At 40.2% G+C, this 13,193-nt stretch overlaps 1 protein-coding gene across 2 annotated transcripts in view; it reads right to left on the bottom strand.

Annotated features, from left to right (window-relative positions):
* Positions 1-13,193, bottom strand: part of DYNC2H1 (dynein cytoplasmic 2 heavy chain 1) — a 378,097-nt gene that overhangs the window by 266,016 nt on the left and 98,888 nt on the right. For both annotated transcript variants that reach the window (XM_080641013.1, XM_080641014.1), the window contains exons 43-47: positions 12,959-13,193; positions 11,534-11,685; positions 9,133-9,277; positions 7,666-7,768; positions 6,946-7,113 (exon numbers count right to left, since the gene is read on the bottom strand). The exon at positions 12,959-13,193 is cut by the window's right edge and continues 12 nt beyond it. In XM_080641013.1, the coding sequence (XP_080497139.1) occupies positions 6,946-7,113; positions 7,666-7,768; positions 9,133-9,277; positions 11,534-11,685; positions 12,959-13,193 (803 nt within the window). The remainder of the gene's footprint in view (positions 1-6,945; positions 7,114-7,665; positions 7,769-9,132; positions 9,278-11,533; positions 11,686-12,958) is intronic.

Here is a 13,193-nt window from a genome sequence, read left to right as displayed (position 1 = left end):
GTCAAAGATCCTGCCCCCATGTGTACACAAGATGGCCACCACAAGATGGCCAGCAGGGGAGGGCAGTTAGGGGTTACCAGGCTGGCAGAGGAGGGAAGAAGGGGGCAAACAGGCTGGCAGGGGAGAAGTTAGACATCAATCAGGCTGGCAGGGGAGTGGTTAAGGCAGCCTTGGGCAAACTACGGCCCGCGGGCCAGATCCGGCTGTTCTATCCAGTTCTCTTGCTCTCCCCTCTGCTTCTTTACTTTGAATTTATATTAGTTCACACAAACACTACATCCATGCTTTTGTTCCGGCCCTCCGGTCCAGTTTAAGAACCCATTGTGGCCCTCGAGTCAAAAAGTTTGCCCACCCCTGAGTTAGGAGGTGATCAGGCTGGCAGGCAGAAGCGATTAGGGGCAATCAGGAAGGCAGGCAGGTGAGCAGTTGGGAGCCAGCAGTCCTGGATTGTGAGAGGGATGTCCAACTGCCCTTTTCGACCAGATCCCACCGGGGTCCCAGATTGGAGAGGGTGCAGGCTGGGCTGAGGTACCCGCCCACCTCCCCCCCCGCCCAGTGCACGAATTTCATGCACCGAGCTATAAAGTTTATGTAAATTCCCAAAAGACACTCAAAAAGCTTGCAAACATTCAAACACACATCTAAAATTAAACTCCTATTTGTACTACTCTTCATTTCTCCCCTAGACTCTGGTAGTAGCATCCTTACCTTATATCCCTGCCATAGGTCTCTGCCCCCTTAACTATATCCTCACTGCTACAAAAATAACACACACAAAACAAAATCTGATTGGTCAACAACACTCCAATATCACAGAGATTCCCACTGCCAAAACAAACACAATTCTGCTAATCAAGGCCTTCTGCAATCTGGTTGCACTGACTGCTTGAATCTTCTGTCTCCCTCTCTGCCCCATTATATACTCCAGCTTTCTCAAGCCTTGGGTTCTTTACATATTCTGTTTCCTGTCTGGAATGCCCTTCTCCTCTTCTTCACTTAATATAGTCAACTTTTGCTCTAGCTGGCTTGGCTCAGTGGATAGACCATTGGCCTGCGGACCAAAGGTCCCAGGTTTGATTCTAGTTAAGGGCACATGCCCCGGGGTTGCGGGCTCAATCCCCAGTAGGGGGCGTGCAGGAGGCAGCCAGTCAATGATTCTCTCTCATCATTGATGTTTCTATCTCTCTCTCCTTTCCTCTCTGAAAGCAATGAAGATATTTAAATATATAAATAATAGAGGCCTGGTGCACAAAATTCATGCACAGGTGGGGGGGTGTCCCTCAGCCCAGCCTGCACCCTCTCCAATCTGGGGCCCCTCGAGGTATTTCCCTGCAGGCTTAATCGTCCCCAACTGCTCTCCCTTGCAAGCCTTGTCCCTCCCAACTGCCCTCTCCTGCTGGCCATCTTGTGGTGGCCATCATGTGTCCACATGGGGTCAGGATCTTTGACCACATGGGGGCAGCCATCTTTTGTGTTGGAGTGATGGGCAATCTGCATATTACTCTTTTATTAGATAGGATAGAGGCCTGGTACATGGGTGGGGGCCTGCTGGTTTGCCCTGAAGGGTGTCCCAGATGAGGGTGGGAGTTCCCTTGGGGTGTGGGGCGGCCTGGGCGAGGGGCCTGTGGTGGTTTGCAGGCCAGCCAAGCCCCCCGGCGACCCAAATGGAGGGCCTGGTATCTGGGGTTTATTTATCTTCTACAATTGAAACTTTGTAGCCTGGAGCGGAGCCAAGCCTTCTGCTCCCTCCGTGGAGGCAGCCATTTCTGTTGGGATTTATTTATCTTCTATAATTGAAACTTTGCAGCCTTAAGCGGGGGCCTGGGCCGGCCAAGGTGTGCGGAAAGCTTGGCTTCCTCCATCGCTGGGGAAACCAAGCCGCCCTTCTGCTCTCTCCATGGCCACAGCCATCTTGGTTGGGTTAATTTGCATACTCACTCCTGATTGGCTTGTGGGCGTAGCAGAGTGATGGTTAATTTGCATATTACTCTTTTATTAGATAGGATATATATATGTATATATATAGTCAACTTTTGCCCTAGCCATATGGCTCAGTTGGGTGGAGCTTCATCCCAACTGATGCTCTATGCACTGAGCCAAACTAGCCAGGGCTAGCTAAAGCAATTTTGAAAAAGAATAAAGCAGGAGAAATAGGTCTAACCAATTTAAGACTTATGTTGCTACAGTAATCAAGACAGTGTGGTATTGGCAGAAGGACACACATACACATCAATGGAACAGAATAGAGAACCCAGAAATAGATAACAACTCATTTTTCACAAAGTTATAAAAGGAGTTTAAGGTAGAAAGGTAGCCTTTTCAACAAATGGTGCTAAAACAAGTGGACATCCATAAGCAAAAAAGTAAACCTTGACCTAAATCTCATTCCTTTTTTTTTTTTTAATCCTCACCCGAGGATATTTTTCCATTGATTTTTAGAGAGAGTGTTAGAGAGAAGGAAAGACAGAGAGAAATATTGATGTGAGAGAACACATCAATTGTTTGCCTCCTGCACGAGCCCTGACTAGGGCCCGGACTGGGGAGGAGCATGCAACTGAGGTACGTGCCCTTGTGCCCTTGACCAGAATCAAACTTGGGATCCTTCAGTCCAACGGCCATCCCTCTATCCACTATTCCAAACCAGCTAGGACTAAATCTCATTCTTTATACAAAAATTAACTCAAAGTAGAACACATACATACATAAAACTATACAAGTTTGAGGGGGGAAATCTTTAGAAACTAGAACTAGACAAAGTTATTACTGGACACCAAAAGATCCTTTAAAAAAATTTAATTCATTGGAGTTCACAAAATGAAAACCTTTTTTTTTTTTTTTTTTTTTTTAAATACATTTCATTGATTTTCTTTACAGAGAGGAAGGGAGAAAGAAAGAGAGTTAGAAACATCGATGAGAGAGAAACATCGATCAGCTGCCTCCTGCACACCTCCCACCGGGGATGTGCCCGCAACCAAGGTACATGCCCTTGACCGGAATCGAACCCGGGACCCTTTAGTCCACAGGCTGACGCTCTATCCACTGAGCCAAACCGGTCAGGGCATGAAAACCTTTTTACCTCTAACGGACCCTATTAAGAAGATGAAAAGACAAGCTATAGCGTGAGAGAAAATATCTGCAAACCACAATTTGACAAAGAACTGGTATCTAGAATATATAATTAACTCTCAAAACTCAACAGTAAAAAAAATAAACAATTTAATTAGAAAATGGGCAAAAGGCATGAAGAGACATTTCACTGAAGAAGATATACAGATGGCAAATGAGCCCATGAAAAGATGTTCAACTAAATTAGCTGTGAGCAAAATGCCTATTAAAACCACAATGACATGAACACACACTTATTAGAATGGTTAAAATTTAAAAGTGACAATAATAAATGCTGGCAAGGATGCAAAGCAATTCTATCACTGATATATCACTGATGGGAATGTAAAATGATATACCCACTAGAAAACAGCATGGCAGTTTTAAAAATATGAGCATACAAGTACCATACAACCCTACAACTGTACTTGTGAGCATTTACTCCAGAGAAACAAAACTGTATGTTTACACAAAAACCTGTACATGTGTTTATCACAGCTTTCTTCCTAATAGCAAAAAACTTAACTCAAATGTCCTTCATCAAAATGGTTAAAGAACTTTAAGTTCATCTGAATACCTACTCAGCAATAAAAAGGAACAAAGTACTGAAATATGCAACAACCTGCATATGTATATCTCCAGAGAATTATCCTGAGTGCAAATAAGATTACTGAAATGGCAATATTAAAGACAAAACAAACTGGTAGTTTCCATGGAGTGAACTACAAAAGGGTAACATGACAGATCCTATGGTGATGTTCTGTATCTTAAGTGCATCAATATCAATATCCTGCTTGTGATGTTGTACTATAAGTTTGTCAAATGTTACCACTGCGGAGACCCAAGTAAAAAACACATGTGCTCTCTCAGTATTTATTCTCACAACTGTATGTGAATCTATAATTATTTCAAATTAAAAATTAGTTTTAAAAGTTTCATGGTAGCTTCCTCAAAAAATTATTATTATATTAGAGGCCCGGTGCATGAAATTCGTGTACGGGGGGGTCCCCTCAGCCCAGCCTTCACCCTCTTCAATCAGGGAGCCCTTGGGGGTGTCTGACTGCCGGTAGTCGGACATCCCTCTCGCAATCTGGGACTGCTGGCTCCTAATCACTCAACTGCCTGCCTGCCTGATTGTCCCTAATCCCTCTGCCTGCCTGCTGATCACCCCTAATCTCTCTGCCTGCCTGCCTGATAGCCCTTAACTGCCTCTATCTGCCTGCCTGATTGCCCCTAACCACCTCTTCCTGCCTGATCACCCTAACTGCTCCCCTGCCGGCCTGTTTGCCCCCAACTGCTCTCCCCTGCCAGCCTGATTGCCCCCAACTGCCTCCCCTACTGGCCTGGTTGCCCCCAACTGCCCTCCCCTGCCAGCCTGGTCGCCCCCAACAGCCCTCCCCTGCTGGTCTGATCTCTCCTGCAATGGCCCTCCCCTGCCGACCTGGTCACCCCCAACGGCCCTCCGCTGTAGGCCTAATCTTGCCCCCAACTGCCCTCTCCTGCAGGCCTGATCTTCTCCCCAAATGCCCCCCCCTACAGGCCTGGTTGCCCCCAACTGCCCTCCCCTGCCAGTCTGATCGCTCCCAACTGCCCTTCCCTGCTGGCCTGGTCGCCCCCAACTGCCCTCCCTTGCAGGCCTGGTCCTTCCCAAATGCCCTCCCCTGCTGGCCATCTTGTGGCAGCCATCTTGTGTCTACATGGGGGTGGCCATCTTTGACCACATGGGGGTGGCCATCTTGTGTGTTGGAGTGATGGTCAATTTGCATATTACCTCTTTATTATATAGGATACCTCTTATCAAGCATTTATCCCAAATTATTCAGAAAAGTTGTACTGATTGTAAAACAACGCATGCTGTATTGTAATTATCAGTTTAACAATCTACTTGCACAAATCTTTATGGCACCTGAACACATTAGCAATAGTTATAATTGCAAGCAACAACTTTCATATCTGTATCTGCAATCAGATTATAAGTTTTTTGGGCACAAGAATATGTCTGGTTTATTTCTAAGTCCCAATATTAAAGCTTTATTAGTATATTAATATTCGTCTATATGAAAATCTTATTTTCCTAGATCTAACATATATCAACCTTTCTTTGAAAAGTATACTACTGAGCCCCAGCTGGTTTGGCTCAGTGGATAGAGCGTTGGCCTGTGGACTGAAGGGTTCTGGGTTCGATTCCAGTCAAGGGCACATGCCCAGGTTGCAGGCTCAGTCCCCAGTAGGGGGCATGCAGGAGGCAGCTGATCAATGATTCTCTCTCATCATTGATGTTTCTTTCTCTCTATCCCTCTCCCTTCCTCTCTGAAATCAATAAAAATATATTTTTTTAAAAAGAAAAGTAAAATACTGAGAAAAAAAATTTTTTTGAGTCCTACATAGGAGACTCCAAAATATACCAAATTCTAGAGAATTAAGATACTGATATCATCTAATTCCCAAAAGATATGCCACTTTCTTCATAAAAAGAAATTTTCAGACTAAGAAAATATGCACCATTTAAGAACCAAAGCCTTTCCACACTAAGCCATGAAACTACAGGCCACAAGGGCATAAACCCTCCATAAAAAGCAAGCCAACTCTGCACTATTACCAGGCTTCTCTCGGCATTTCAACCTACCTTAGGTTCTCTTGAACTTATTTTCTGATTCCAAAACTCAAGAAGCACCTAGAAAATTACTCCTATCGATCTCAACATCCTTCTCATCTTCATAATTTTGGCTTATGTAACATGACCTTGGGACCAATATTGAATCCAGAAATGTACAAGGTGGGGCAAAAGTAGATTTACAGTTGTGAGTACACGAAATACAGTTTATTCTTGTATTATTATTTATTAATTATTGTATTATTTTCCATACAAACTGTAAGCCTTACCTTTGCCCCAGGCCCTGTATAGAATGTATTATATGAAATATTTTTGAAGCCTCGCTTTACAATCTAATAGAACAGAAACTCATTTTGTAGCTTAAAAGCAGTTATATTAAGAAATATTTCCAGCCGAGACCGGTTTGGCTCAGTGGATGGAGCGTCGGCCTGCGGACTGAAGGGTCCCGGGTTCGATTCCGGTCAAGGGCATGTACCTTGGTTGCGGGCACATCCCCGGTGGGAGGTGTGCAGGAGGCAGCTGATCGATGTTTCTCTCTCATCGATGTTTCTAGCTCTCTATCCCTCTCCCTTCCTCTCTGTGAAATATCAATAAAATATATTAAAAAAAAAAAAGAAATATTTCCAAAATACGGTCCTTTTTTATCAAAAGTCTTTTCACCATGATGATTTTCATCACATGCATTATTCTTAAAGCAATTTCAAAACGCAAATTTTTTATTAAGCAGTAATAATTGCAAATGCACATAGCTGCTTTGACTAAATGATGTTATGCTTTGTTTACCATAACAATGGGTGAAGCTAGTAACAAAAATAAGTAGTTCTGTGCTGACATGAACAGTGACAGGAATGAGAATGGCCATTACTTTCAAGCTAAAGTTCATTGTAATCAAATATGGATTTTCACAATAATTTTTAAGTTTCATACATATATAACTATTAAAAACTTCATTACTAAAACTCCTTCAGGAAATACAATTTTGAATTGCAAATGTAAAATGCTATGGCCAGAGCCCTTTCTTCCCCCCAAAAAACAATTGTTGTCATCATAGTTTGTGTGGAATATAATTATTGACATCTAGCAAAAGATGACAGAGCAACAGAGCAACCCCTTATGATTAAAATTATCAGAAATTTTTATTTGTTTAGACATACATAATCATGCTATTAGTAAATTGAAGTTTTCATAACATTTATATATTTACATAAACTCAGTAACTATATTACCTGCCATATTGTCTAATACATCTGACCCCCAATCTCCTTGAAACACTGATGTCAAAATGTTGTCAAATAAATGAAGTTCCTTTGCACCAACAATTTTGTCACGAAATAAGCGACGTGCTTCATATGCTACAATTTCTAATACATAATCTAGTGGATGGTTTGATGATCCTAAAAAAGGCAAAATTTTCTTTAGTTGTAATAAAATTACAATGACTTAAAAGTGGTCAGTTTCAGCATATTATTAGAAATAGTGAAAATCTACATACCATAATTTAGGCAGCAAATAGAAAAAAAGAGAGAAAAAAGTTTAAATTCATTGGGTTAACGAGTTGGTAAATTTTTCTATTATTTAAAGTTAGGCACTATTATCTCTAGTTGTTCAATAAAAACATCAATCCCAAAAAGCATATTAAACATGATTTGGTTACAAAGAATAATAATTTCATTTTTCCCAAAACCATGTTTTAATCGTGGTAATCATAAATAGTTTATATGAGAAAACATAATAAAATATTATAATTTTATTTTTAATGTTCATTTAAATTACATGTTAATGTTATTTCACTTACAGTTTTTTTAAATACTATAAATAGTTACAATATTCATTTAATGTAGCTATCACAAACAATAGATAGTGTAAAGATACACACAGACACACAAACACACACTATGGCATTCTAAGAAAGATAAGTGATTTGAAATCATGAAAGCAAAACTTACCTCCTTCTAAGTCATATCTGAATAAGCCAAGAACCCACTGGGTAAGAATGCAAGGAGTAAAAATATAGTGACTATAATCGTCAACTGTAAATTTGGCCCGCACCTGTAAAAGAAAATCCAATAAATCATCTGTCTACTTTTCAGTTACTGTAGACTCACAGAAATGCCAGCTTCTACCAGTGGATGGGACTGTATTTCAATGTAATTGACTTCCTTAGTTATCTTGTATATTATATTTTATGAAGTTAAAACATTACATAGGAAGTGTTGTTCATAGGCTTCGACAAACTGCCAAAAGTTGTCCATAGCAAAAAATAAAATAAAATGCTAAAAAGTGCTTCTAAAGAAAGAAATTCAAACCTAAGCTTTATGAAATGGTGGTTGTAATTCCAAGGAACTCACAGATCTAGGTAAGACCCATTTTCTAATGGCTGGAACGACAGAGCTAGCTAACTTATGTTCTAGAAGCCACTGAACTTTTAACACATTGAAGTATCACTCTCTAATAGATAACCAGTAAAGAGCCTGTCCCTTCCTCCCTATGGCAGAGCCATTGCTCATATTCTGGCCTTGGTCACTGAACATTTGAATTAAATGTTTAAAATATAAGGAATTTATTGCTTTCTAACTTATCTTTCCCTACTTCTACTCCAATCCTATAAAAAGCAACTTCCACAAACACTTTCCTAAAGTTCACATACTATTCGCTTTACCTAGGAAGACCTTTCATCTCCAGCCACTTTGCGAATTTCTATTCATTTTTCAAAATTCAAATCATATTTCACCTCCCCTTAATAACTACCACAAACAACAAAGTCATTTATTCCTTCTCTAGACTTTCTCTGTTCCTTGTGCATACTGTTGTTATACTTGTGACACTGTATTAAGTGTATTTATATGACTAGGCTCCTCATTAGACTGTGAGCCTCAAAAGAATAGAGACTCAGTCATTTTTGCATCCCTAGGATTAATGCTGGAAAGAGACTGTACTCTGTAAATGTCTTCTGCCATTCTTAATGCCTGTTTTCAAGTATCATCCCACTCCATCAAAGAAGGATACTATAGACATTTCCTCACGGGTAACAAGGAAAACAAAAAAACAAAACATCAACACTACTCTTGGGTTTGAAGCCTAGGAGATAGAAACTAACAGAACTCAAGAGAAAGATGTAGTTTTGGAAAAAAGATGAACTCCATTCTAAATATTCTAAATTTGAGCTAATAGAAGAATAACCATCCATCCACTAATTCATTCAGTCAATATTTACTGGGTGTCTACTTGAAACTGCCAGGGAATACAATATTGAAAGAGCATCTGCCCTCACAGAGCTTACACTCTAATTAGAAGGTCTAATAAACAACAGGAAGAGAAAGTCTGAACATCAACATAGGGCAAGATTAAAGATAGTCCTTTGAAGTGATACAAAGAGACATGAAAAACACAATGTACTATAAATAAACATATACCTGTTCATACACTTGTACCATAGATCCTGCTAAGAGATAAATTTTTGATGAAGAACCCCAAATAGAATGATTCTTCAAATTTTTATGTAAAACTGGTTCCAAATATGCCCCATAAATTGTCTGTAATTGCTCTCTTTCTGGGTAACTGAAAAAGAAGTTGAAATAAATATTTTTAAAAAGAAGCTGAAATAATTAATCTAAATTATTATTTTAATGTTAAGTTATAGCAGTGGTTTTCAAACTGTGCTGCTTTGAGACCTAGTTGCCTCCAAAATTTACTCAGGGGCTAAGGCCACGCTCAAAGTCCCTATTCTCACTTCAACCAAATTAGATACCTAATTATCTATTGTAAAATACTGAGGGTCCTCATAGAGGATTCCAATGAAATTACTTAACAAATATAATTGATTGAAAAATCACTGATCTTTAGAAAAGGCTAAAAGAAAAATTTCCCTAAGATAAGGCACTTTGAGTTATGTAGAGCCTGTACATAGAGCAGTAATCCACTTCAGAACTAAAAGTAGAACTAATACAACAGGTAAAATCAAACTCTCCCAAACTAAAATCTATCTCAATACAGCTTAATCGGTGGCTGTAACATTTCTGAAAGAATGTTAATATATGGTTACAATTAGCATGAAAACATAAAACCTAGATTTTATAAAGCAAAATATATCAGAGAATGTAGTGCCATAAGCATAAAATTGCAAATTCCTGTAACAGTTATGGACCATGGAGACAGGTGGATGTATTAGAGTAATGCTATCAGTCACAAACATAACCTAACTTTACTTTCTTCAGATTTAAATTATCTGTTTATGCCCCTAGCTGGTCTGGCTCAGTAGAGAGAGCATTAGCCTGCCGATTGAAAGGTCCTTGGGCTGGATTCCGGTCAAGGGCACATGCCCGGGTTGCAGGCTCAATTCCCAGTAGGGGGCATGCAGGAGGCAGTCAATCAATGAATTCTCTCTCATCATTGATGTTTCTATCTCCTTCCCTGTCTCTTTCTCTTTGAAATGAAAATATCCTATATAATAAAAGCATAGTATGCTAATTATCCCTTTGACGGGGCGTTCATCCAGGAGTTTGACCAGGGGGTGGGGCCGGCAGGGGAAAGGGAGGGAGGCTCCAGCCAGTGGCAGCAGGAGGCCCTAGCCAGCGGCAGCGGCAGGGGGCTGGGGGAAGAGAGGGAGTATCCAGCTGGAAGCTGGCAGCCGCTAGGAACCCTACCAGTGCACACATTTCATGGGCTAGGCCTCTAGTCTATCTATACCAGTGGTCGGCAAACTGCAGCTCGTGAGCCACATGCGGCTCACGAGCCGCGGTTTGCTGCTCTGTTGACTAATGAGTTTGCCAACCACTGATCTATACTAATAAAAGGGTAATATGCTCATTAGACTGGACATCTTCTGGACAACTTCCAGATGTCCTTCTGGACAAAGCCAGAGTGGCAGGGGCCGAGGCAGAGACGGTTAGGGGTGATCAGGCTGGCAGAAGAAAGCAGTTAGGGGGCAATCAGGCCGGCAGGGGAGAGCAGCTAGGAAGCGATCAGGCAGACAGGGGAGAGCAGTTTGTGGGCGATCAAACCAGCAGGGAGGAGCAAATAGGGGGTGATCAGGCTGGCAGGGGAGCAGTTAGGGGCATCAGGATGGAAGGCAGAGGTGGTTAGGGACAATCAGGCAGGCATGCAGGCAAACATTAAGAGCCAGTGGTCCCAGATTGTGAGAGGGATCCTGGATTGGAGAGGGTGCAGGCTGGGATGAGGGATCCCCGCCCCCATGCATGAATTTCATGCAACAGGCCTCTAGAATATGTATAAAAGTCTAAGTGACTGACCAACCAGTCGACAGATTGTTATAATGCACACTGACCACCAGGGTGCAGAAACTCAACACAGGAGTTGGCCCCTGGTGGTCAGTGCACTCCCACAGCCAACCTCCCATGGTTCCCCTCCCTCCCCCTGCCAAGATGGCCCTGATAGGCCCCAATCGCCAGCCGGGCGGAAGGACCCCACCTGTGCACAAATTTGTGCACTGAGCCTCTAGAATTTTAAATAAATAAATAATCTACTTAGTTCTCTTTATAAAATTTAATAGTGTTTTTGTTTTATAAAATCATAAAACATTTAAATCTAAAATCTACCATTTTGATTCCTGATATTGCTATTTTAGAACAAAGAAAAGACAAAACAGTTCTATTTTATTTCTAATATATAAGAATTGTCAATTAAAAAAGCCTTTATCCTAAATTATTGCCTATATAATTTGAGAAGGGCAGGAGCTTAAGTTTAGACTATTTGTATATGCTACATTGTAAAGAAATATCATTAATGATATCTTTAATAAAATGCAAATATGTCTCCCCAAGTTAAAAAATAAATTTAAAACACTAAGATACATACTCTATAGCACAAAGACGAACAATAGAAGTAAATCTGGTAGTAAGCTTATGTCTTCCCAGTCTTCCTCCAGCTGACATAGACGCCACAATTTGAATATTTTCTAAACCAACCCATTCCAAATTTTCATCATAAAATCCTTGATATGTCAATACCTATTTGAAAGCAAATTTTAAAAATTAAAGTTTAATGCTTAAGATTTTCTAATCATGATATATTTTTGCATAAAATTCAATTATTTCCAAATGTAATCATCATCCTCTACCTATCTCAAGAATTAAAAATTGAAATATACTTTAAATTCTTATATCATTAAAAAATAATACTGTTTAAGACTGTGTTCAGACTGTCAAACTTCAGTGGGAAGGCAGGGGAGGGGTTAAGGGTGGGGGTAAGAGATCAACCAATGGACTTTATGCATGCATATAAGCATAACCAATGGACACAGACACTAGGGGGGTGAGGGCATGTGCCAGGGGGGAGGGGAGGAGAAGAAAGTTGGTCAGGGGGAGGTCAATGGAGGAAAAAGGAGACATATGTAATACAATATGTAATACTTTAAACAATAAAATAAAATTTAAAAAAAGAGAGAATAAAAGACTGTGTTCAATGACTGTTAGTTGAATTACTATCATTTTAAAATGCTTTCTCTCTAATAAACATTAAAATCCAGATGACAGTATAAATCCAGCAGCAATTATTTTTTAAAAATTAAAAGAAATCAGAAAAAAAGTATAAGGAAAAAATGTTTTGTTCTATAAGTATTTTATTCTTTTTGCAGTAATGTAGTAAAGGTAAACTTGAAGATATATAAGCATAATAAGTTCTAATTTAGAATTTAGGGTTTCTAATGTGATGTAAATCAGATAAAGAAATAAAATCTTCCACACTGACTGAGAATGTATGGTCTCCAATACCTACACAGGCAAAGAGGGAGACTAATGAACTAAAGCAGTCAGAAGGGGCATGCCTGAGGAAGTCTAACTGCTCTCAAAATGCAAACCTAAAAAAACTGAAAACTTCCCCAACTCCAGCACCATCCTCAGCTTCTGCTTTCCTCCTTTTAGGAATGAGGGATATGTAATAGGTATAGAGTAAAGGATGCTTTTACGCTTCCTGTCATATATCAACTCGATGTAATACTAACTTCTAAATGGAGGAAGATCAAAGAAAGTAGACCTGGAACAAGACTGAGATGCCTCAAGAGTTTAATTTCCATGACACATGCTAGATAAAAATGACTGTAAGGAAAAAAGCAGAAACTTTTGTAGAATGAAGGAAGGGCAGGGGCTGGGTGGATGTGGGCAAAGGTGGGGGAAATGGGGTATCTGTAACAGTGTCAACAATAAAAATAAAGTAAAAAAAAACAATTAATGTAACTAAATTGGTTTCCAATTATATCAAAACACTTCAAGTGATAAGGCTCACCTGTTGTAGAAAAGCTACCAAAGTACTGGTGCCCCATTTATCAAGTTTGGGTAGGTTGATATCTTTTAAGTACAAAACAAGTCTTTCACAGTCTTTGGGTCTGTATACTCGACCAGTATTAGTACTGATTACCATGCAAGTCTGGCTCAGTTTCTGCAGGAGATGTCGAGATGTAGTTTGTGCACTACAGTGAACTGTAGCAATTTGAGTGGACCGGAGTTGGGAAAAGGCATAC

This window comes from Plecotus auritus (genome assembly GCF_963455305.1).
Source record: "Plecotus auritus genome assembly, chromosome: 9".
In the NCBI taxonomy this organism is placed as follows: domain Eukaryota; kingdom Metazoa; phylum Chordata; class Mammalia; order Chiroptera; family Vespertilionidae; genus Plecotus; species Plecotus auritus.
Note: the sequence above shows the minus strand (reverse complement) of the source record. Positions and strands in the feature narration are given on the sequence as shown.